A 21,249-nucleotide genomic window follows, 5' to 3' on the forward strand; every position below is an offset into this window, starting at 1 on the left:
AATGTAGAAAACTGCGCAACAAGTTCTTTTAACACGCCGGTTGTTGTTCTAACGGCCGCTGAACAGCTGACTCACCGACGTCAGCCCGGGCTGCAGCGGGGCGTAGCGATGTTATGATCAGGGTGTAGAGTACACCAAAGACCCCTCACGGTCTGACGATGATCGGGTCTCCGGACCTGCTGGCCTTCACCGGCACTGAGGGGTTCGGGGAAGGAGATGAGGACCAGGAGGCTCAGAGTCTACCTGAAGATCTGTCTGTCCCCCTTTTACCTTCGTCTAACCCCTGGACCACCTCAGCCCAGTTTTACAGAGACTTCATACTGGTGGCTGAATTCTCAGAGCAGGTGAGTCTGTTTTTAGTTTGAATGACTAAACCTTACCTGTTGTGATACTGATGCATAGTTTTGGAGTGTTTTAGATCACATTTATATTTATTTTTGAAAGGGAGAAGAGGAAATATATGATTAGACTACTGACAAAATACCTGGTAATACAGTTGCACAAAAACAAACCAGATAAAACACCAGAAGAATTAAAACAAAGCAAAGAAAGTACATACGACCTGCTTTATAAAGATCTTAATCAGTTGAGGAGAGTGAACATTAACTGGAAGAAAATGTACAATAAAACAAAAATGAAAAAGCTGCATTCAACAGCAAGCAAGGTTTCATAAATGTGTTTTATGTGCAAAAACTTCAACCAACACTGCAGCTTCTTTATATTCCTGTGCAAAGTGAGAAAAGTAACTATAGTTGTAACAACTGAGGGATAAGTGGTGTGTGATTATAACAAAATGTAAAGTGACATTACATATGTAGTATTTGAAAACAAGATGTTGCATCATACTTCATAGATTTAATAATACTGACATACGTTGCTCAAGTATTTTAGCCAAACATTAACACATTAAATTGCATCTGTTTTTGTTTTTTTATTGGTCTTAATAAAGAAGTAAAGTTTTTATTTGATGATATTTTTAACGCTTTTTCATTTTGAACGTTATGTTATCAGTGCCATCATGTTCATGGTGTCGCAATTATTGAGGAAGTTTCAATCAGATTATGATCTTTGCAAGATAGATCTAAGAACAAATTGCACAGGACGATGAGTCATACACATGAAAAAGCCTTCAAACACACAGACACAGTTGAGTTATTGAAAATATCCGAAACTGAAACTTCTGGGTCTTTAATAGTAAGTTACATAGTACTCGAAAATAGTCTAGGGTTTGTATCGGGAACTTTTAAAACCAAATGTCACCCCTGTGTTATTGTGTCATCACTGTTTCAATTAGAACTGAATTAAATGTCAAATACTGTAGATTGCGAGGCGTAATAACTGAGAACAATGATATTTTGAGGTCTTCAAGATGTGAGGTCAAACATCAAACCAGGGCTGTACTGATAATGATAGATGATCAAGCAGTGTATTGCATCACAGCAGCCAAATGACACATTAATCACACAAACAACATGAGGAAATCTGATAAGAATCTAAACTAAAAGCTACCACAGTGTAACTCTGAATAAAAGCAACAACAGCGCCTGGTATCATTCAGTGAAAACATAAAAACCCTGACGGCGATGCTTTGCTTTTCACTGGAAACTCATCGGACGATCAGTGTCGATCAGTGTTTCCCAAAGCCTTAAAAGATGTTTTGTCCTCGACCAAAAAGATAAATTTTTACCGTCTCAATCTGTTTAATCTAAAATCTAAATAGTAGAAAATGAATTTACTGGTTGAGAATCGTTTTTTAGATAAATCATTGCTGCTTTAACCGTATAATTTTAGATAAACGTGAAAGACAGCAAATCAAGAGTTCACAGAGCATCATGTTATATCTTAAAATTACAATTTTAAGTCCTCACATTAAAGGAGCTGAAACCAGGACAACTCTTGTGGCACTAAGTTTAGTCATATTTAGTTTGAGGCTGTTTTTGAAGTATGTGAAGCAGAAATCATTTTGGTTACAGCGATCATATAACAGTTGATCTTAGGCTGTGCCTTGTGTCTTTGCAGAGTTGTACATGGTTGCTGTTTTATTGTGTTGATGTTTCCTGTTGCTCTGCTTGGCTTGTGAACTGACTTGAGATTGCCTGTTTTGTTGCTGTTGTTGTCGTTATGGTATTTGTCTATAGATTTTAACCATCATCTCATTGCTGTCAAAACATTTCGCCAAAGGAACGCAGTTGAAGTACAGCCAGCTGGCTCCTGGTTTCCTCAGAAATATAGAAACATATCAAATTAAATCTTCTCAATTTGTTTCCCTCATTAATTGCTGAATATTTTTGTCTATAAATGTGAGAAAGAAAGTTACAAAAAAAAGTAAAGTCTGAGAGCCCAAGCTGATGTTTTCAAATGTCTTGCTTTGTCCAATCTTTAGCACAAATCCCGACCATGGAGAAGCTGCACGAACGTTTCCTGTTTATGCCCTAAAAATAATTTAAAGCTGCTGTGAAGAACTTTGATTTTGTGTCACTTTTTCGCAGCCCTTTTGGATTAAAGCCTGCTGTCCTAAAGGTCTTGATCTGGTTGTTGTGTATATTTCTTTAGGATGCAATGCAACTTCTTTTTAATGCTACATAGGTGCTGTAAACACAGCTATTTGCTATCTGCGTCGTGATGGGGCAATGTATCTATTTGTGGCTCTGTAACATTAATAACTATAACATGGCAACTGTGAAACTTGGTTTACATATACCTTCAGACAGATGTAGTTCCTCTGTAATAATAATTTTGCTGATGAAGCTACAGCTATCAACAAATAGCTTATTCAAATAGCATGTTACATCTGTTTATGTTTCTATTCTGTTCGGTTGTTCAACAGCTACGACAGGTGAATGTTTATAATGTCTCTACTCACCTCTGTTTGCTGTATATTTCCAGGTGGGACCCAAGCCTGTGCTGACAATACCCGACGACCCCAGAGCCATCGGATCCTTTGACCTCAACCACTTCTCTGTCCGCATCATGTCGGTGGACTACCAGGCGTCCGGCCCCGGCCACGCCCCTCCTGCGTCCCCCGGCCTCCGCCTCAACTTCAGCGAGGACTCCAAAGTGGTTCTGGGAGATTCTGCGGAGTGTGCGTTTGCGTACGTTCACCACATGACCCTGTACGACCTGGAGGCTCGGGGAATGGTGCGTCCCTTCTGCGTGGCGTACGTGTGCTCAGACCAGGCCAAGCTGATGGAGAACTACTCTGAGCTGTCGACGTGCTTCTCTCAGGCCGCTGAGAGCCTCAAGACGGGAAACAGACAAGCGTTTTCTATGGAGCTGCAGAGGAAATTACAAGAACTGGAGTAAGATCAGGATGTTTTCTGATTAAATTAAAATATGACCGACTTTAGCATCCACTACTGGCCACACAAATTGACCTAACAGATACAGTAATAGTCTGGCAATACTTCAAATTTACAGCAGTGCATTTTGCCCCCTTTGAGGAGGGACATATTTCACTTTCTTAATGTAAGGCCACTCTGCACTTCAGGCCTCCAAATATTGGCCCTGTGTCTGGTTCACTTCCATTGAAGCCTGTACAAAGGATTGTTTCTGACGTGCCCTCCCAGATCAGGCTTCACCTTTGCTCAGCTTTGACTGGTGGCACAAGCATGTTGGCCAACAGAAACACTGCTACACTGTGTTTGGAAACGATAAATCCTGCTTGTTTTAAAACAATATTTAGGACATAATCACAACACCAGACTGCAGAATAGTTCACATGCACTGTAGGAAGGAATCTAATATGACAGTACCTTTAAACACAGGTCTAGTAAACTAGGTGACATGCACAACAAATGATTATTTCGTTGTTGATTTTAAGTGTTGATTACCTGCTGGATTAATTTTTTTTTGCCAGAAAAAAATCACAAAAAACACAAAAATGTGGATCACAATTGTCATAGCTGTTCATCCGAACAAAAATAAAAAACAAGCCAATATTCAACCTTTCAACCTTTAAGAAGCTGGAACCAGCTGAAGTTTTAACATTATAAGATACTTTAAAGATTGTCAAAATAGTTTGTTTATCTTCAGTTACTCTAATACTTGATAAATCTTTTCAACTCTGACGTCATTAAAATAAAAGCCCTGATATACCCCATGCCAGGTCCACACAGTCATACACTTTTAACGTTTGCCTTGACCCTTGTGGATATAGGCAGGACAAAATCGAAGTTGGACCCTTGCAGCTACTTAAAGTATAAATTCTTACCATGCTGCAGGTTTATTCAATGGTATCACTATTGGATATCATCAAATCAAATCAAATCAAATTTATTTGTATAGCGCCAAATCATAACCAGAGTTATCTCAAGACACTTCACAAAAAGAGCAGGTCTAGACCGACTCTTTGTTATGTTATTTAAAGAGATGATGTTATGTCAGGATGTGTCTCTGTCAGCTGACCGACTCTCTGACTGTTTCAGGTACACACGGCTGACTCTGCTACAGGACCCAGAACGTCAGAGGACAGTCAACGGGTTAACAGAGGAAGACGAGACTGAAAATGAGCTTGAAGCAGTGGAGCGTTCAATCTTAAATCACAGAGACCTCCTCCGTCAGGTCACTTCCTACCCAAACAGGAAGTTGAAACAGCCCGACTTCCTGCCTTACGACCCAGCTGACTCCCTCACTGATCTGTCTGCGTTAATGCCTCTTGAGCCCTGTCCCCCCTTCGCTTTCTTCACCTCCACCTCCTGCAGGTCTGAGCGTCAACTGAAGTCTCTGCCGGAGCTTTGCAACTCCTACTTCCTGTCACTGATGAAGGAGCAGCTCGCTGACACAGAACGCCGCCTACGCGGCGACAGAGGTGCACTGCAAACTGATCGCCTCACGCGCTTGTTGTCCAGGAGGCTCGAGCTGGTCAACTTCCTGTTTGAGCTGTGCATCCCAGAAGACCGAGAAGAGGAGGAGAACGAGAGCGCAGAGGCAGAGATGAGGAGGGACACAGAGAAGATTCATTCAGAACCATTTAGCCTGGAGTCTTTCTCCTCCTGTGTGGAGGAGATCCCCATCAAGCTGGAGGCAGGAGACGATGGGACTGTGACCCCTGACAATTATGTTTCTTCAGAGATGACAGGAAGTGTGAGCAGCGGTGACAGCATTGAAGTGCTTGGGACTGAGAAGTCTTACCGGACGCAGCATGGCGTCGCTGGATCTGAAAGCAGAGGTACAAAAAAAATGTTCCAGGCATCAACAGAAGTAACGAAAATGTATAAACCATTAGAGCTTGTAATGTCAGTGTTTGTTGGCTGAATATAGATATAGTGTTGTTTCCTTTGGCTCTTTCGTATTACAGTATATACCTTCAAACATGGCTCTCTTATAACTGGACCAGCTGACTGTTTTCACTGTCTTCAACAGAAACACCAGCTGGGATGTTGGACACTTCTCACAGGCGAGCCACAGTAGATGCAGGCGTCAGACGCGTGCGAGCGTACGCCAGACGAGCCAACAGTGAGGACAGCATCGAGGTGCTGAGCACCACAGAGTCCATCTTTCCTGAAGACCTCACCGCCATCACAGAGGAAGAAGCCGAGCAGCAGCCTCTGAGTAACGGCTTTGAAAATGAGGAAGAGAAACTGACAGAGTGTGAATCTGACGATGATCTCGAGGCGGAGAATAAATTAAATTCTTCAGTGAGAGAGGATGTAAATGAAACGCCTGTTCAGGAGGATGTCGTCAGAGAAGAGTCCTTAAAGCAAACATCTGTTACTGCTGAGGTTCTGAACAAAGAGGAGCGGGTGACTGACTGTGAGAAGAGCAATCAAATGCATGAAGACAACAGTGCTAAGAAGAAATCCAAACAACTACAAGGTAATACATTTCAGTTTACCTTTAAACATGTTGCAACACTTTCACACTACTTACTAATACTTGATCACAAATGTCTGTTTTTTCTTGGTGTCAGCCATTTTTTCTGTTAGTTATAGCAGTAGTAATAGCATCATATCCACAGCAAAAGTCCAATGGGGCAACAAACCGAGCAGACATTCAGGCTGTAAATGATTTGTATTTTTTAAACCGCTTTACTGAGGGGGTAAAGATGCACCATAACTATTGATACTATTTCCTCACTGCACAGGTACTAGTGCTACCTGTATTACTAAGTATTTTATGTTAAAGTTGAACCAGGAAGTAAGTCTGTACACTGTGATGAATGTTAGACAGTTAGAGAAATTTGACCCCTTCCTTGTTTTTTTCTTCAAAAGAAGTTTGCTTAAAATCTGTCTGATCCTCTGACTGTTAGTGTTCTTGTCACATTGGACTTCTTCTGTGATGTTGCTGCGTTTGAGGTTCTCAGAAATCACTTGGTGAAGCTACATCCAAATGACTGACAGGATTGAGGGATGTAACTACAAAAATAAGCTCTATGTTGAAACAAACAGAAATATCCTTCACAACAAAAAACAACTGTTGTTATTGTTATTAGTTGAAGAAGCAGTAGATTCGACATCTTTGTGGTCTGAAGTCCATCAGACGGCGCCGACGGCGCCTGACATCCATGTGTACTTCGCTCCTCCTGTTGCCCTGGGGGAGGTTGAGGTGTGGTCCCGTCCCTGCGCTCCTCTCAGGCTGCTGAGCAACGAGGAGGCCTCTGACTGCACCAGCTTCACCAGCTCCTCGGACCTGCCCTCTGCCACCCAAAATATCTACAGCAGCATCCACCTGCATAGGAGGAGGAGAAGGAAGGCTGGACTCAGAGCCCTCAGGTTCCTCAAACAGAACTCCTTCTCCCAGCATGCCTTGTTTTGCCTCCTAAGCGGCCGGCCGCTGGTTGTCAGCGGAGGAGACGAGAGTTTGGTGAGAAAGATGGTGGATGCTCTGAGTCTCTTCCTGCCTGCTCCGGGGCCTGAGAGAAACGCAGTGATGCCGTGGTTGACTGCGCCACTTCAACTGACGGACCTGCTCACCTGGAAACTGATAGGACTACACAGGTACACATAACACAGTCTACTGCTAACTGACTTCTTCCCAAGTTTATTTACGATTTGTTTAACCATTACATTACAAAGTAATATTTTAATGTACTAGCAGCCTATAAGCAACTTTACATGACAAAAGCCACACAGGAAATTACAGTTAATGAAAATGTTTGTTAAGGCTTTACATGTTTGGTCTCTCTGTTGTGAAGTTGCCGTAAAGTAATAATCTCGAAGATTTTTCATTTGAATAAATGTCTGTTAAGTCACTATCTATCGCTGAATAAGGTAACACAATGGTGATTGAGCCTATGGCCCACTGATGAAAGCCTTTGCATTTGCAGTATTATGGACTGGGTGTCTGTGGCGCCGACTAAAGTCATAAGCGGCGCCCAGTTAGTGACGCGTTTTCCATCAGCCAGCAGTGGTTGGTCTGCCAGAGAGGGTAGGCGGAGCTAAGCAGCTGTTTTTCCGGTCTCTGCAAGTGTTGCGAGTAAACAGTAATCTACTATGGCTGAACAAACAAAGAAAAGATGGATGACTACAGATACAACTTCAAAATAACTGAAATCCAAAAAGAAAGAAACAAATTCGACGCTCAGATGAAGCAAACAGTCTAAAAAGGAAAGCGACTGTCAGCGAGGAAAATCAAGAGTTACAACCGGAGCCAACCGTGAACGTCACACATGAGACACTGTCTGGATATCTGGGAAGTGTGCTCCCGCAATTACCGTTTATCGCCATAGGTGCCGCCAAAGAGGAGAGAAGATTATCACTTTAAAGGCCTCTTAGAAAAGGCTCTAGAAACAAATAATGTTTATCAAAACAGGAAAACTACATTGATAAGAAGGGATATTACAGTTGGTCAAGACTGACTGAAAGAAACTTTATACAATATTTACCATACCTATGTAGTATACCATAATAGTATAATATGTTTTATTTTAAGCTTCTCAAATCAATATTTTTGATCTGGACCTTTGATTAATAACTGAAATGTAAAAGGTGTCAACAACATGCAGTTCTTCTCAGCCTTAGAAAGCATTATACTGTCTTATAAGCTCATTGGTTTTCTGCCTCATAAGTCGATTGTTTTGGAGAGCAGACAGGCCTCATTAGAGACTTACTGGTGAATTTAGAGGAACATTTAGCAGCTAAAGAGCCACATATTTCCCTCAGGAGTGAGGAACACAGAGCTTATTGAACTCTGAATGTTTTGCAGACACATGACTTCAAATGAACGGTAATGTACTCCTGTGACTGCTCGACATACAAATAAGCAACTGTTTGCTATATCAACTTAATAAGCGACATGTCTTTTAAGGTGTGTTTTGTTCTTTCACCAGATCATCCTCGAGCTCTTCGTCCAGCATCCTTCACTCTCTGGGTCGCTACAGTCGTTATTTGGCCCTGTTAGACCTGGATCAGAGGACACTGCACTGTCCGTCATACTCCGGCTCTCTCATCAGCAGACTGGCCAACCCTCACACTGGCATCAGCAGGGGCATCACCTACCTGCTGCACCTGGAGAGCTGCCTGACCGCACTGACCAACCAGGCTCTGCTGTACACGTTTAATCCTGCTTCACAACAGCGGCCAAACAGCGCTGCAATGAAAGGTGATAACGAGAAGGAGGATATGCATTTAAAGCCAAGATTCTGTAGCAGTGAGAGCGATTTGAGAGTGATACAATATCTGTCTGACCTCATCAGTCAGCGCCACGCAGGACGTGGACCGCCGGTTTTAAGATTCTCCTTCAGCTCAGTGCACCAGCACAGAAACACAAATATAACATAAACACTGTATGAACAATAACAATCGACTATTTATAAAGAGTTTATTCTAGCACTGATTTCTCTATAATTCTGACTGATACAGAGTGTTAACTGTGAAAGCATGTATATTTTTATCTCAATGTTAAATGTTAGTGTGTATACATGATTTTACTACATATTACTGTGAGTCATGTATCTCTGGGGTACTGAACACAAATGCACTTGTGCCTCAATGGCAGCAAAGCCTTTTACATGCTGGCAGCTTCTACAGCTGAAACACTGGACTTTTTTATGAAGTATTTAAAATGAAGTGTTATCTGAATCACATGTGAACTCTATATATTTGAAGATAATTGAGCCTATTATAAATACTGTATGATTTTAGCAGCTAAAAATGATCAAAGATTAATGTTTAACCAGTGTGGTATTGTTACTGTAAGTTTGTGCAGCTTGATGGTCCAGAACTACATGGACGTTTTTTATAAACAAGTCTATCCAGTCTTATCTGTTGCTCTGTTATTTAACCAATTTAAATGCAGTTGAAAATGGTTTTATTAAAAAACAGTCAAGGTTCAACGTGTTTGCTCCTTTAAAAAAGAACAGGTTCAACTGAATTGCCAATTCCAATGAACTCCAGATTGTAAATGCAAAACAATTGTCAGTGTTCAAATAAATCTGATTTTACAAATTCTCGTGTAAAGGTATCAGGAGGACATGTGGTTGTGTAGTTAGGACAATACCGAGCTAGTACAAAAACCGCAACGTTAACAGAAAAAAAATTACCATTTGGATTTGGACTCGTTTCCAGGCAACCAGCGAAGAATCCAGGAAGTAACGGCTCTCGGTATATAAAAATGCAAATTAGCGAATTCCCAATAGGTTTTACTTTTCGCTGCATATTCAGAATAATTATTTTTCCACACAAAAGCGAAGGAAAAGTTTTGGTACTCTCTCTCTCTCTTTCTTACATTTTGAGCAAAAGTTAATACCAGTGTCACATTTATACGGTAACAAGCTAGAACCAGTTAACTTAGCTTAGCACAAACACTGGAAGCTGTAGGAAACAGCTGGCATGTCTGTAAAACGCTATAAGAAACACAAATCTGTTTACATACTAACAAGTCTAATTTGTTTGATTTATATAAAAATATCGTGGACCAGTTTACTCACAGTGGCCAGAAAGGACAAATCGCAGTTTTACGAGGGGTTACAAGCAGGACCGTTAAACGGTTGGGAAATGTTGACAGTGCCAGCGGTGAATCCAGGAAGTTACTGCTCCTTGTCTTCAAGGAAATTTCCCTAATAGACAAACTTTCCTTAAAGTAAAAAAATAATAATTATCAACTCGTGAAAAAAGTATCTCTTCTTTCAGCTGATAATCGAATGTTGACCTTGAATAAACTCCGAATTACACTGGTTTAACCTGTTTTAATTGCCTTCTTAGTACCTTGCATGATATATAAGGTTCTATTTTATTAGTATGTTTTAGCTGAGCCTCATTGAATACAGGCAAGGTTGAAACAATATCTTAGTGAATAGATGAATGAATGTGATTTGCATCTAAAGGCTTTTCTGTTTGTAATTGTTATGATGCAAATACGAGCCGACTTCGGTGTATGTATATTTGGCCTGAATAAAATAAATGTGTTTTACATTTGTTTTCTTACTTACGCAATCAAAGCGGTAATGTAGAAATCCAGAGCACTATTTTTCTTCTGATATAATTTTCCATAAAACAGTTACCTCAGTTTATTAACCATTATTTCAAATATTCAAATAGTTCTAAAAAATGTGAATTACAGTGAATATACATAGTGTTAAAGTAATTAACATAAACATGATTTATTTAAAATAAAAATAAAACCCCACAGTGCAGAAATAATTGTATATCCAGTTTAGATGGGATCAGCGTACAGAACAAATTCTGATAGTCAGGTAATAGTGAAGCAAGATAAAGTGTCTTAATAATGTTATTAAATGAGTAACAATGATGATGAAGTCTCTTCATCAGCCTGCTGACTCTTGGTCCTTCCTGGTAAATTATGACGTCTGTATAAAAAAAAGTTTCTCCAACACATTCATCTGTTGCTCATCCATCTTTCCGCTGTACTCGACCCAGTTTTTACCAGGACCTGCAGCATGGAAATTAGGCTTAGCTACAACCTTGAAAAGGAACAAAAAGGACAATTAAAATTATAATACATGTCAGCTGTTGTTTAGCATGTTATATAAAATGTTAAGGTTTTTGTTTTTAACAAATCTGAGATGCAAAACTTACCATTTGGTTGTTTTTTGTGCAAATAGCACTACTAATGCAAAAGAGGATCAGACCTAAGAGGAGAAAAAACAGTTAATGCTATTCAACCAATAGAAAGCTGAAGGTAAGTGATGCTTAATGGGCCATTTAATGGAGCAGGGTACCTGAAAGATATAATCTCAAAGATTTTCATTTAAATAAATGTGTGTTAAGTCACCATCTATTGCTGAATGAGGTAACACAATGGTGATTGAGCTTATGGCCCACTGATGAAAGCCTTTGCATTTGCAGTATTACAGCCTGGGTGCCTGGTGCGACTTTCGTGGAAAAAAATCACAAGCGGCGCCCAGTTAGTGACGCGTTTTCCATCAGCCAGCAGTGGTTGGTCTGCCAGAGAGGGTAGGCGGAGCTAAGCGGCTGCTTTTCTGGACACAGATGTCTGGATATATAGGAAGTGTGCTCCCGCAATTACCATTTATTGCCAGAAGGTGCCACCAAAGACAACAAAACTGAAATCTTCTAGATTATATCTTTAAGGTGAAATTTTCTTTTTAAAGGAAGATTACCCATCAATAAACAGACAGAGATACTACAGGGTGCTGCAGGTTATGACGAATTTTGCAGTCCAACCCAGAGGTTAGCATTTCTATGGTTCCCTCGACAAAAGCAAATGGAATTTTTAATTGGAGGTTTGATTATTGCATAAAATAAGCTCTGTGGCAAACAAGTTAAGCAAGATAATCTTCACAAATGCATGACACTGTTATGATTTTTGGCATGCAATTACTGGAAGCAAAAAGCTGCTATTAGGCTATAAACCAATTACACCATGGTTGCATTACTTTAATGTCAACACCACTAAGCGTCCCCGTTGTATACAACAGAACAACCTAACATCTTTAGCCACTTTTAAGACGCTTCAAAATTCACAACTGGTGTACTTACTGACATATTTATGTTGTATACATGAAAGCCTCTTAAGCTTGTGATCACTGCTGATCTTATTTTAGGCAGTTAACCTAAAACAATGACTTCAAGACGATGGCACTGGAGGTGAAAAAATGCTAACTCTAAGCTAAGTTGTTTCATAAAGACCAAAAACTAGACCAAGAGGAAGGCTCGCATGACTAGAGCTCTTGGGGGACTTACGGCTGAGGCTGGGACAGGACCTTCACTTGGGAGGAGAGGAGTTTAACAGCCGCCGGACTGCCTGCAAGAGGAAAAGACAGATTTCAGCCATCACCACAACAATCCAGATGCACACAGAAGCATCACCATGTGACAGAGTGACTTACAGTAAGTGCTGATCACCGACACATCAGGAGAGGACATGTAAAACAAGGCAACAGATCAGATCCATAAACTTTTACCAAACGTATAAAAAAGGAAGACAAACTTAAATCCTTTCTAGCTCATGAAGGATTTGTGGTGCTTTTGTTGCAGCAAGTGATAAATTAAAATATGACTCACTGGTCCCAGCTCTCTGTTGAAGAGGACAGAGTGGGTACAATGGCGTGAAGAAAGGGTAAGTATTTATTCCCATCTGAGAGACACAGAGAGACAAGGACAAACTAGGTTTGTGTCTGAGTCAAGTTTCATCTTCACTTCAATTAATCAAGAAATTGAACTGTCATCTCTAATTCAAAAAGGCATAATTGTGGCATTAAAAGTCTGAGAGTAGGGATTTTATCCAAGTTTTGTTGACCCTAATCCAGTTTCTTTGATATTGAGTATTTTTCAGATACTGGGTTGGATTTGAGACTAATATACGTGATCAACTAGAGAGAGGATGAATCACTCCTGGATTCTTTCCGACAACAAAGATACTTTTGATGTACAGTTTTGAGTCAGAGTGAAGGGTCCTCTCATAAAAACAATCTTTGAGCACAGACACCAGCTGAAGAGAAACATTTAACCAGACAAGGCTAATTCTGTTTTAACAGTCGAGTGTCAAACTCATCTTTGAAAGCATACTGAAGCCTTTAGTGAGCATGAGCTTTGCAAGTCGTTGCAGTTCCTCCATTATGCCATTAGAGGTCGCCAAAGATTGCAAATCCCCTTTTTCCTGTTGCTGAGCGTTTAACAACAAACCTTTAAGACTCAAATTAACTGATTCATTTAAAAGTAAAGACACCCACACACCTGTTGTGTTTTTCATCTCTTGTGTGACCTCCTGTACGAACGAGCCGAGGCGCTCTGTAGAAATATTGTCCCACAGCCACGCGAGAGCCCACACGTTCTCCTGAGGGACAGAAATGAACGCTTCAGATCTTTGCTTCAAATTCATGACTGCAAAAACACACACAACACAAAGTACCTTTCTGTTATTGTGAGATGTCATTTATATTATTTAAACCAGAAAAGTATAGGATAAAGAAAGAAACATGGGCTGCTCGTCTACCAACAGGAAGTGACATCTTGGGTAATGAGGGACGGATCACCTGAAACGCATTGAGCACAGGGAGGGCCGGAGTCAGAGCACCGTCAAGGATTCTCAAACCTAAAGCTCCGGTTACCAACAGTAACAAGGCCTGATCTGGATACACCTGTAAACACAAATACATTAACACTTTATAATCTTAACATCCATTGGTTTTTATGTGTACGTGTGTACTTCATATCATACGTACCTCCAGAAAGAACCGTGGGATATGCACGTTTGAGCCGTGCATGTTCAGCAGTATTGAATTCACAACATCCTTTGCGTCCTGGAGCCCAGACGTGAAAAACAGAATGAAACAATGAAAACGACTACGAAAAATTAAATGACAAATAATTAAACAGCTATCAATAAACAAAAATACGTACCTGTAGAAACTGTGGGCTTGGTGCAGGCAGAGCGGTGAGTGAACCACAAGCTGTGTTGGCGAATGTGAGTAAACTGGTCCAACACTGGGACTGGATCAGAAAGGTACCAGACATACATCACATATTAGACAGGAGCATTTATTAATACAGCACAATCATGAACACAGAGGTTATTCAATGTGCTTTTCTGTGAGGACATAACTTTTAACAAAAGAATCAAGATGAATTCTGAGATGTACTAAAAACTCTGAACACACCGAGAAAACCTTATAGATACAAGAGAGGCTTTAAAAGTCACATAAAACATCAGGATTGGAGGTTGGAGGATGATAAGTAAACATAAGTGCTCCCTTTAAGGACCTTTTTCCTAAAACAATGCCCGAATGTATATAAAAAGATACACACAATTTACACCCATCAGCCATAACATTATGACCACCTGTCTAATGTGTGTAGGTCCCCCTTTTGTTGCAGCCCTGACCCGTCGAGGCATGGACTTCACTAGACCTCTGAAGGTGTTCTGAGGTATCTGGCACCAAAACGTTAGCAGCAGATCCTTTAAGTCCAGCAAGTTACGAGGTGGGACCTCCATGGATCGGACTCATTTGTCCAGCACATCCAACAGATGCTCGATTGGATCGAGGTCTGGGGAAGGCAGAGTCAACACCTTGAACTCAACCCATTCCTGAACCATTATTGCAGTGTGGCAGGGAACATTATCCTGCTGAAAGAGGCCACTGCCATGAGGGAATTCAGTTTCCATGAAGGGGTGCACTTGGTCTGCAACAATGTTTAGGTAGGTGGTACGTGTCAAAGTAACATCCAAATGAATGGCAAGACTCAAGGTTTCCCAGCAGAACATTGCCCAAAGCGTTACACTGCCTCCACCCGCTTCCCTATAGTGCATCCTGGTGCCATGTCTTCCCCAGGTAAGCGATGCACACGCACCCGGCCATCCACGTGATGTAAAAGAAAAGATGATTCATCAGACCAGGCCACCTTCTTCCATCGCTCCGTGGTCCAGTTCTGATGCTCACATGTCCATTGTAGGCGCTTTCAGCAGTGAACAGGGGTCAGCATGAGCATCCTGACCAGTCTGCGGCAATGCGGCCCCATACGCAACAAACTGTGATGCACTGTGTGTTTTGACACCTTTCTAACTTTTTCAGCAGTTTGAGCTACAGGAGCTCTTCTGTTGGATCGGACCACACAGGCCAGCCTTCACTCACCACGCGCATCCCTGAGCCTTGGCCGCCCATGACCTTGTCACTGGTTCACCAGTTTTCACTTCTGGTAGGTAATGACCTCTGCAGACCGGGAACACCTCACAAGAGCTGCAGTTTTGGAGGTGCTCTGACCCAGTCGCCAACATTATTTGGCCCTTGTCAATGTCGCTCACCTCCTTCAGCTTGCCTATTGTTCCAGCTCCCAACACATCAACTTCAAGGACAGAATGTTCACTTGCCTAACATTTCCCACTGACTGACAGGGGCCATTACAACGAGACAAACAATGTTCTTGCTTCTCCTGTCAGTGGTCATAATGCTATGCTAAATTCTGTGTCTGCAGGGTAATGAACGAGCCGTTGATTTGTTATGAAACTGAACAGAGATAAGTGTTGTGGACTTACATCAGTGAACACAGCAGAGCAGCATCTCTGAGCTCTGAGAGCAAACTTCATCAGCTCATCACGCTTCAGTGGCTCAGCACCTACAGAGAGGAGAGAGAGTGTGACTTCTTCTCTTGTTTGAAGTTATAAATAAATGTCCAGAACGGATCAAAGTCTGACCTTTAATCGGCTCCCACGCTGCATCAGAGTAACAGAGCTGATCCGGCTGGCTGACGGTCAGCTTCGGCGCTGTCGCCGTTCGGAAGATGCAGAAATAAAAGAGGAAGAGATGCGGAGTGAGGCGAGCGGCGGGGGCGTTCACAGAGGGGAACAAACTGTGCAGAGCAGACGTGAAGTCTCCCTCCATACATGTGAAGAAAGGGATGAGGTCTTGTACCTGCTGGAGGCTACCAGAGAGACAAAACAAATCAAGCAACCAACAAGTTCAATCATGCATGAAAATTCAGTTTGAAAGGATGTAGCTGTAAAAAAGTTTAGATGAAACGGCACTTAGAGAGTATCTAGCTTCCGTATCCTGACGTATTTCCGAGTGACACAGGACGTGCAGGCGGGACATATCATTAGAGGGATATGATTGGATCGTTGAGAAGTGGGCGGAGACAGACGTTCTCCACAGCGCAGTAGCTAGCTAACTGACCGAGCGTTCTTGGTGCTCTGCGGCTATATGTTGCAGATTGATTGACAGGTGGATGTCATGATATTACTGTTTGGCTTACGTAAGCACGTGTGATATTTTGTTTTACAGGAAGAAAAAATGATCGGATTTTGATATAAGAATACGAAGAAATGGATTATCTGGTTTTTTTTTTGCCTATATTGTCAAACAGATGCACAAAATTACCGGGGATGTGATCTTAAAGGATTAAAATGACTTTTTCATTTCACCTCGACTTTAAAAACAGGGGGCTTATTTAGGGTTTTTCTTTTTAAGGAACCATGTTATTTTTAAAATATATTTTAAAAGCACACATCATTCATGCCGACATAAAGAAAACTCCATTCGATCACCGAAATGTGACAAAATTTCGCTAAACAATCCTCCAAAAAACAACATTTTAAAATCTCTGGGAGCATCTTTGGGAGGAAAATAAATGAATAGGAGGATAAACCTGCACTCACTTTCTATTTAGTCTAAAGATAAATATCTAATGTAGAGAATTTGTTGTTTGAATACTCACAGTTTAGAATCATCCGTCTGGACGACTCGAAGGTAGCGACATAATTCTCTGTACCTGCAGACCAAAAGCAATAACACAGACAGGTTTCATAAAGGGCACTTTCATCACATGATAATTTACCTGAAGCCTAATAATAAACCAATTAAGTTATGGTTTCGGATCAATGCTTTGACAGGCGTACTCGTCATTACCAGTGTAATGACTGTATATAAAGATGGATGACGCGTCTCGTGTTTAACAGCAGAACAGCTTCTTTGTGTTGGTCTGAAGCAGACGTTCACACATATGGAAACTTCAATGACTGTAGTGATTGTTTTAGTTACGCTTCCTCTCACCGTTCCTCCTCTACTCTGCTGATCCGGAACTGATCGGCTGCAGGAGCCTGATTTGTCAACAGAGCTGTCAATCATCCTTTTTACAGCATCAAATAACTGATTAAAAATAAACGTGTCAGGAAAATGAACACTTGGATGTAAATCAGCATGATAAGAACTAACTATAATGACAGAAACCATGTTTGAGAAACATTTATTTAAAGTGTATTTTGATTTTATAGTTTGACTCATGTCCCATCTGTTAACATGGAGGAGGCGGGCTTTATGACCTATACTGCAGCCAGTCAGCAGGGGGCGATAGAGAGGGTTTGACTTCACTTTTAGGCCGCTGTCATGTCCTCCATCTTTTCAGGCAGTATCAGAGGCTAATACAGATACTGGTATTGGAACAACTCTAGCAAGTGTGTGTCTTTAAGAACATAAGCATGAAACTGTGTGTGCATTCATTGTTTACCTGTGCTGCTGCTGTAGTGCTTCTGTTCTCAGTAAAACTATTGAAATCTGTTCGATCAGGACGTCCTTCTTGCCTTTGTCTTTGCGTACGCCCGACACGTTCTGCCCCTTCAGCACCGTCACCAGCAGGACGTCATCCCAGGGACGAACACTCAGGCTGAAAAACACAAACACACACAAGGTTATAATCCTAAAAAGGGCTTTAAAGAACAAACAAGCTCTTAATAAAACACACACACACACCTGTTCCTCATGCTCTTCAGCTCAGGAGGAAAGGAGAATCTCTTATAAAAATCCTGCAGTTTGTGGGAAAACTCTGGAGGGAAATCAGCCATCACCATCTGTCTCTGGATGGATGATATTACCCTGGATAAACACACATAAAAAGGACGAAGAGAAAAACTCAGATGACTTCATTACAGTCGGGGCACGAGAGGGGTTCTGTGTGTGTGCAGCGTGCTCATGTACCTCTGCAGTAAGATCACTTTGGCTTCAGCAGCATTCGCCACTGGAGACTGTACGATGAAAGTCCTGTAGAGAATCATATTAATATGGTATTTAGAGGCTGCGTCCTTTAGTGTTTTAGCCAGTGTTTATTATTACTTGTTTAGGCTGAACTCCTGTTATAGGTTATCATCCCGTCAGTCAAAGTTGGTGTTCTCTGTAGTCGACAGAAGCAATAATATTTGAAATTGGCGCCATAGCTGTGGAGAAAGTTGTACCAACAGCTCCTGGTTTCGCCACTTCTACATTCCTACAACACCCAGGGTGCATTGCGCCCCTCCCTCTGAAAGGAACTACCGTTTCGCTGCAGACAATGGCTCAGAGCGGTACAGGATCCGAAATAGGACGAGAACATACCGGTGGATCGTCTAAAAAACAATTCAGGACTTCAGTCTAAGTTTCAAAGCTGACGATTATGAATGAGAAATGACTCAGTTATAAATGCAGAATGTCTGGGAGGGAAAACAGGCGATCAGGCAGCGTTTCAAGGCACCTCACAGAACACATGATTACATTTTACGGTATGTGTTTTTTTTCAACTAAAACACTGCAGACATCAGAGGCGGGCGTTCTAGATTGAGGAAGTGTAGTTTAGTAAGCTCCCTGGCCTCCACCAGATGACGCATTTTACGTAGTCTGGAGGAGGTTTTCCAGGGCCCATTGAAGAAGCAGATAGCGTCCTCCAAAGGCACTGAGCGAAAGTGCATTTTTTCAACCATAATGGCTTTAGCTCCCCATGATAGGACTGAGGTTGAAAATCGGCGAACTGGCCCTTTAATAAAAAGTATCAAAAGCATTTAGACCTGGGTTTGTTTTTGTCTGCGAGAGTCTCAGTACGAGACCACTTCTCTTAGCTGCGTTGTTTATTCCTAGTTTTCGCTACATTTTCTACATGAATAGCTGACAAACTGTAACCTACACAGAACATTTACAACTATGCTGACAAGTGACGAATGCTAAACCTTCCCCCTGCTCCACATTCTCTCTCACTCTCGTACTTGCTACGCACCCATCACAGCCAATCAGCAGTCCTGAGTGTTAACGCGTCACTTTCTATTTCCAGCTCAGCTCATTTTTAACGTCCACTGAGGTGGTACAAAAAATAAGAACACCAGATACCAGATACTATCCACAACTTTTGATGATAATAAGCGTCTTTAGTTTGTTTGTGTGTGTCTGTGTCTGTGTGTGTGTGTGAGTGAGTGTTTACCCTGAGACTTGAAAATGTCGAATAAAGTCCTCAGCAGCTCCCAGACTCATGATGGCTGCAGCTCTGCCGTCCTGTTTGTCTGCCTTGTTCAGGAACGATGAAACAAACTCATATACTTGTGTGTAACTGCAAAAATAAATCAATACATATTTGTCACTGTTGTTGCACTGTTCGTTTGGTACTGGCATTGTGCTATAATGTAAAGTTAGAACAGACTTGAGGAAATGTCACTGTTAATGTTCTTTGTTTTTGTGAGTCCATCTTGTTACTTGGTGGAATATATTGTATTTTTAGCCATGCCAGCTCTAAGTCTGCTCAATCACTCACTTGTGGATGCGGCCTTGCTGGTTGGACAAATTCGGCCCGTTTACCTCCACATACTGTCCCTTTAAGAAAGAAGAAAACCACACAGAGAGCTCTTGTCTGAAGCTCTGCAGCATCGCATCTAGACAAGAGGAAGACAAATCCAGCAGCAGTGAAATGACGTGTGATTATAGTCGTAGAATAATTGGTTTAGTCTGAGGTGGACGTGTTTCCGTGAGAGCAAGTACCTGCATGTCGGAGGTGGGCGTCTATTTCAGATAGAGTGAGGTTGAAACTCTTCAGTCCTCCCAGCAGCCCCGTGTTTCTGAGGTTGTTCCAGAAGTCGCTCCTTTTGTGGCTGTTGCTGTGACACACACCGCTGTAACACCACATTACACACTAACACACACACACACACACACACACACACATAATGGACAATAACTTAAATTTAGCCTCGAGTAAGAAAAATGCAAAAATAAATCTTAAAATCTACAAATAAATGTGTTGTTTTGAGCACAGTGGCAGGAATGCGGCACAGTTTGGAGAGTTCACACATTAAAAATTAAAGTGGAACATTTTTTTTTTGGTTAAGACTGATACAATGTGGGATAACGCATAGTTTATTTACAATCTTCTTATTTTAGCACGGCCCTGTAAGTAGAGTACATCAATACGTACCGATGAAGCCAGCTTGTCGCAGATATAACAGAAGCACTGATCACAAAAGAGCTTGTTTTTATCCACAGGAGCACCAACCTCACAATCAGTAGCACTGAGGAGAACACAAAAGATAAATGTTATAATCAAAATACATCTATCAGTATGTCTCAAAGTGTGTAACTTAGCTACTAGCTCACGTGAATGGGTGTATGGGACAGTCGTAGCGCGCATGAGGCAGCACCTCTGCACGGCGGGAGAAGGTAACAACCAGGTCTTCATCGAGAGCACTGGGAGTTAAAGGACAGTCTGAAACAGAGAAGAGAGCAGTGGGTTGACAACTTGTAAGGTTAACACACACTTGGGTGTTGGTGTGTAAAGTAAATACAGTTGTTACCACTCTTCTTTAGATCCTCCACCTCCACAATAAGAACTGAGGGCTCACTGCATGATATGTCATTTCCACAGTCTTCTTCATCATCATCATCATCATCACTGAGGATGATTATTTCTCCTTTGTCTGCCGCTGTACACATCAGCAATGCCTAAGAGAAAGAAATGGCACTCATAAACTCACAGATGTTTACTCTACTAAGTTGAAAGTCTAGTCTTAAAGTGAGGTCGTCACATTTTCTCTTCATGTTTATTGATCAATGAATCTTGCAAGGCTTTCGCTGGTTTGTAAGGACATTGGGTGGAAACCATAGACTTTATGAAAAAAGACCGGGTTCAGGTAATGTAGCAACAGAAATGTATAATAAACTTTAAAGGTTCTTTGTAACACAAATCTGCGTTATCATGTGGCGTTAACTTTTCCAAACAGCACTGGCAAAAATATATTATTTCAAAGAATCAAGTCAACGTTAGCTTCCCAAGAGGCAGTTAGGGAAAGTTAGTGAAACTAGAGTGAAAAAGTCGCAGTTCGTGTCAACATTAAAAGTGGTCCTGCTTTAATATACAAAATATAGGAATGTTACCATGTTGAAGCACGTTTAAACTGTTGTAATTGAAAAAGTGACTGTCACTTTTCTTACCTTTGTTGACCTTTTAGACAAAATAAATTACTTGTTTTTGGCGCACGACACACTCAAATCTCACTTGTACCGGATGTGATGTCCCTTTCTTCTTTGTTGGCTGTTCGGGCGGTTAGCAAACTGACTTAAAGACGTTTTACCGCCACCTACTGGACTTGAAAATATTGTGAGGAAAAACAGCT

The 21,249-nt window shown here is 41.4% G+C and overlaps 2 protein-coding genes across 2 annotated transcripts; one reads left to right on the plus strand and one right to left on the minus strand.

The window, feature by feature from the left end:
• The first annotated feature begins 158 nt into the window (after positions 1–158).
• smcr8b (Smith-Magenis syndrome chromosome region, candidate 8b) lies at positions 159–9,199 on the plus strand. The gene is made up of 6 exons (XM_069666736.1): positions 159–344; positions 2,887–3,299; positions 4,425–5,167; positions 5,362–5,814; positions 6,431–6,935; positions 8,267–9,199. The coding sequence occupies exons 1-6, from the start codon at positions 159–161 to the stop codon at positions 8,715–8,717; spliced, it is 2,751 nt and encodes a 916-aa protein (XP_069522837.1). The 3' UTR covers positions 8,718–9,199.
• Positions 9,200–10,501: 1,302 nt separating this feature from the next.
• Positions 10,502–21,131, minus strand: LOC138595024 (uncharacterized). The gene is made up of 20 exons (XM_069666343.1): positions 21,068–21,131; positions 20,431–20,578; positions 20,234–20,342; positions 20,055–20,148; positions 19,622–19,772; positions 19,398–19,515; positions 19,071–19,196; positions 17,825–17,887; positions 17,600–17,722; positions 17,358–17,513; positions 16,569–16,622; positions 15,550–15,776; positions 15,391–15,470; positions 13,761–13,850; positions 13,583–13,660; positions 13,394–13,498; positions 13,095–13,194; positions 12,102–12,162; positions 10,974–11,026; positions 10,502–10,858 (listed from the first exon to the last, which is right to left on the minus strand). Exons 2-19 carry the CDS (start codon positions 20,567–20,569, stop codon positions 11,005–11,007), a joined length of 1,896 nt encoding a protein of 631 aa, XP_069522444.1. The 5' UTR covers positions 20,570–20,578; positions 21,068–21,131; the 3' UTR covers positions 10,502–10,858; positions 10,974–11,004.
• Positions 21,132–21,249: the final 118 nt, after the last annotated feature.

This window comes from Semicossyphus pulcher, unplaced genomic scaffold (genome assembly GCF_022749685.1).
Source record: "Semicossyphus pulcher isolate SPU_LCO1_2020_fin unplaced genomic scaffold, fSemPul1.0.p SCAF_17, whole genome shotgun sequence".
Lineage (NCBI taxonomy): Eukaryota > Metazoa > Chordata > Actinopteri > Labriformes > Labridae > Semicossyphus > Semicossyphus pulcher.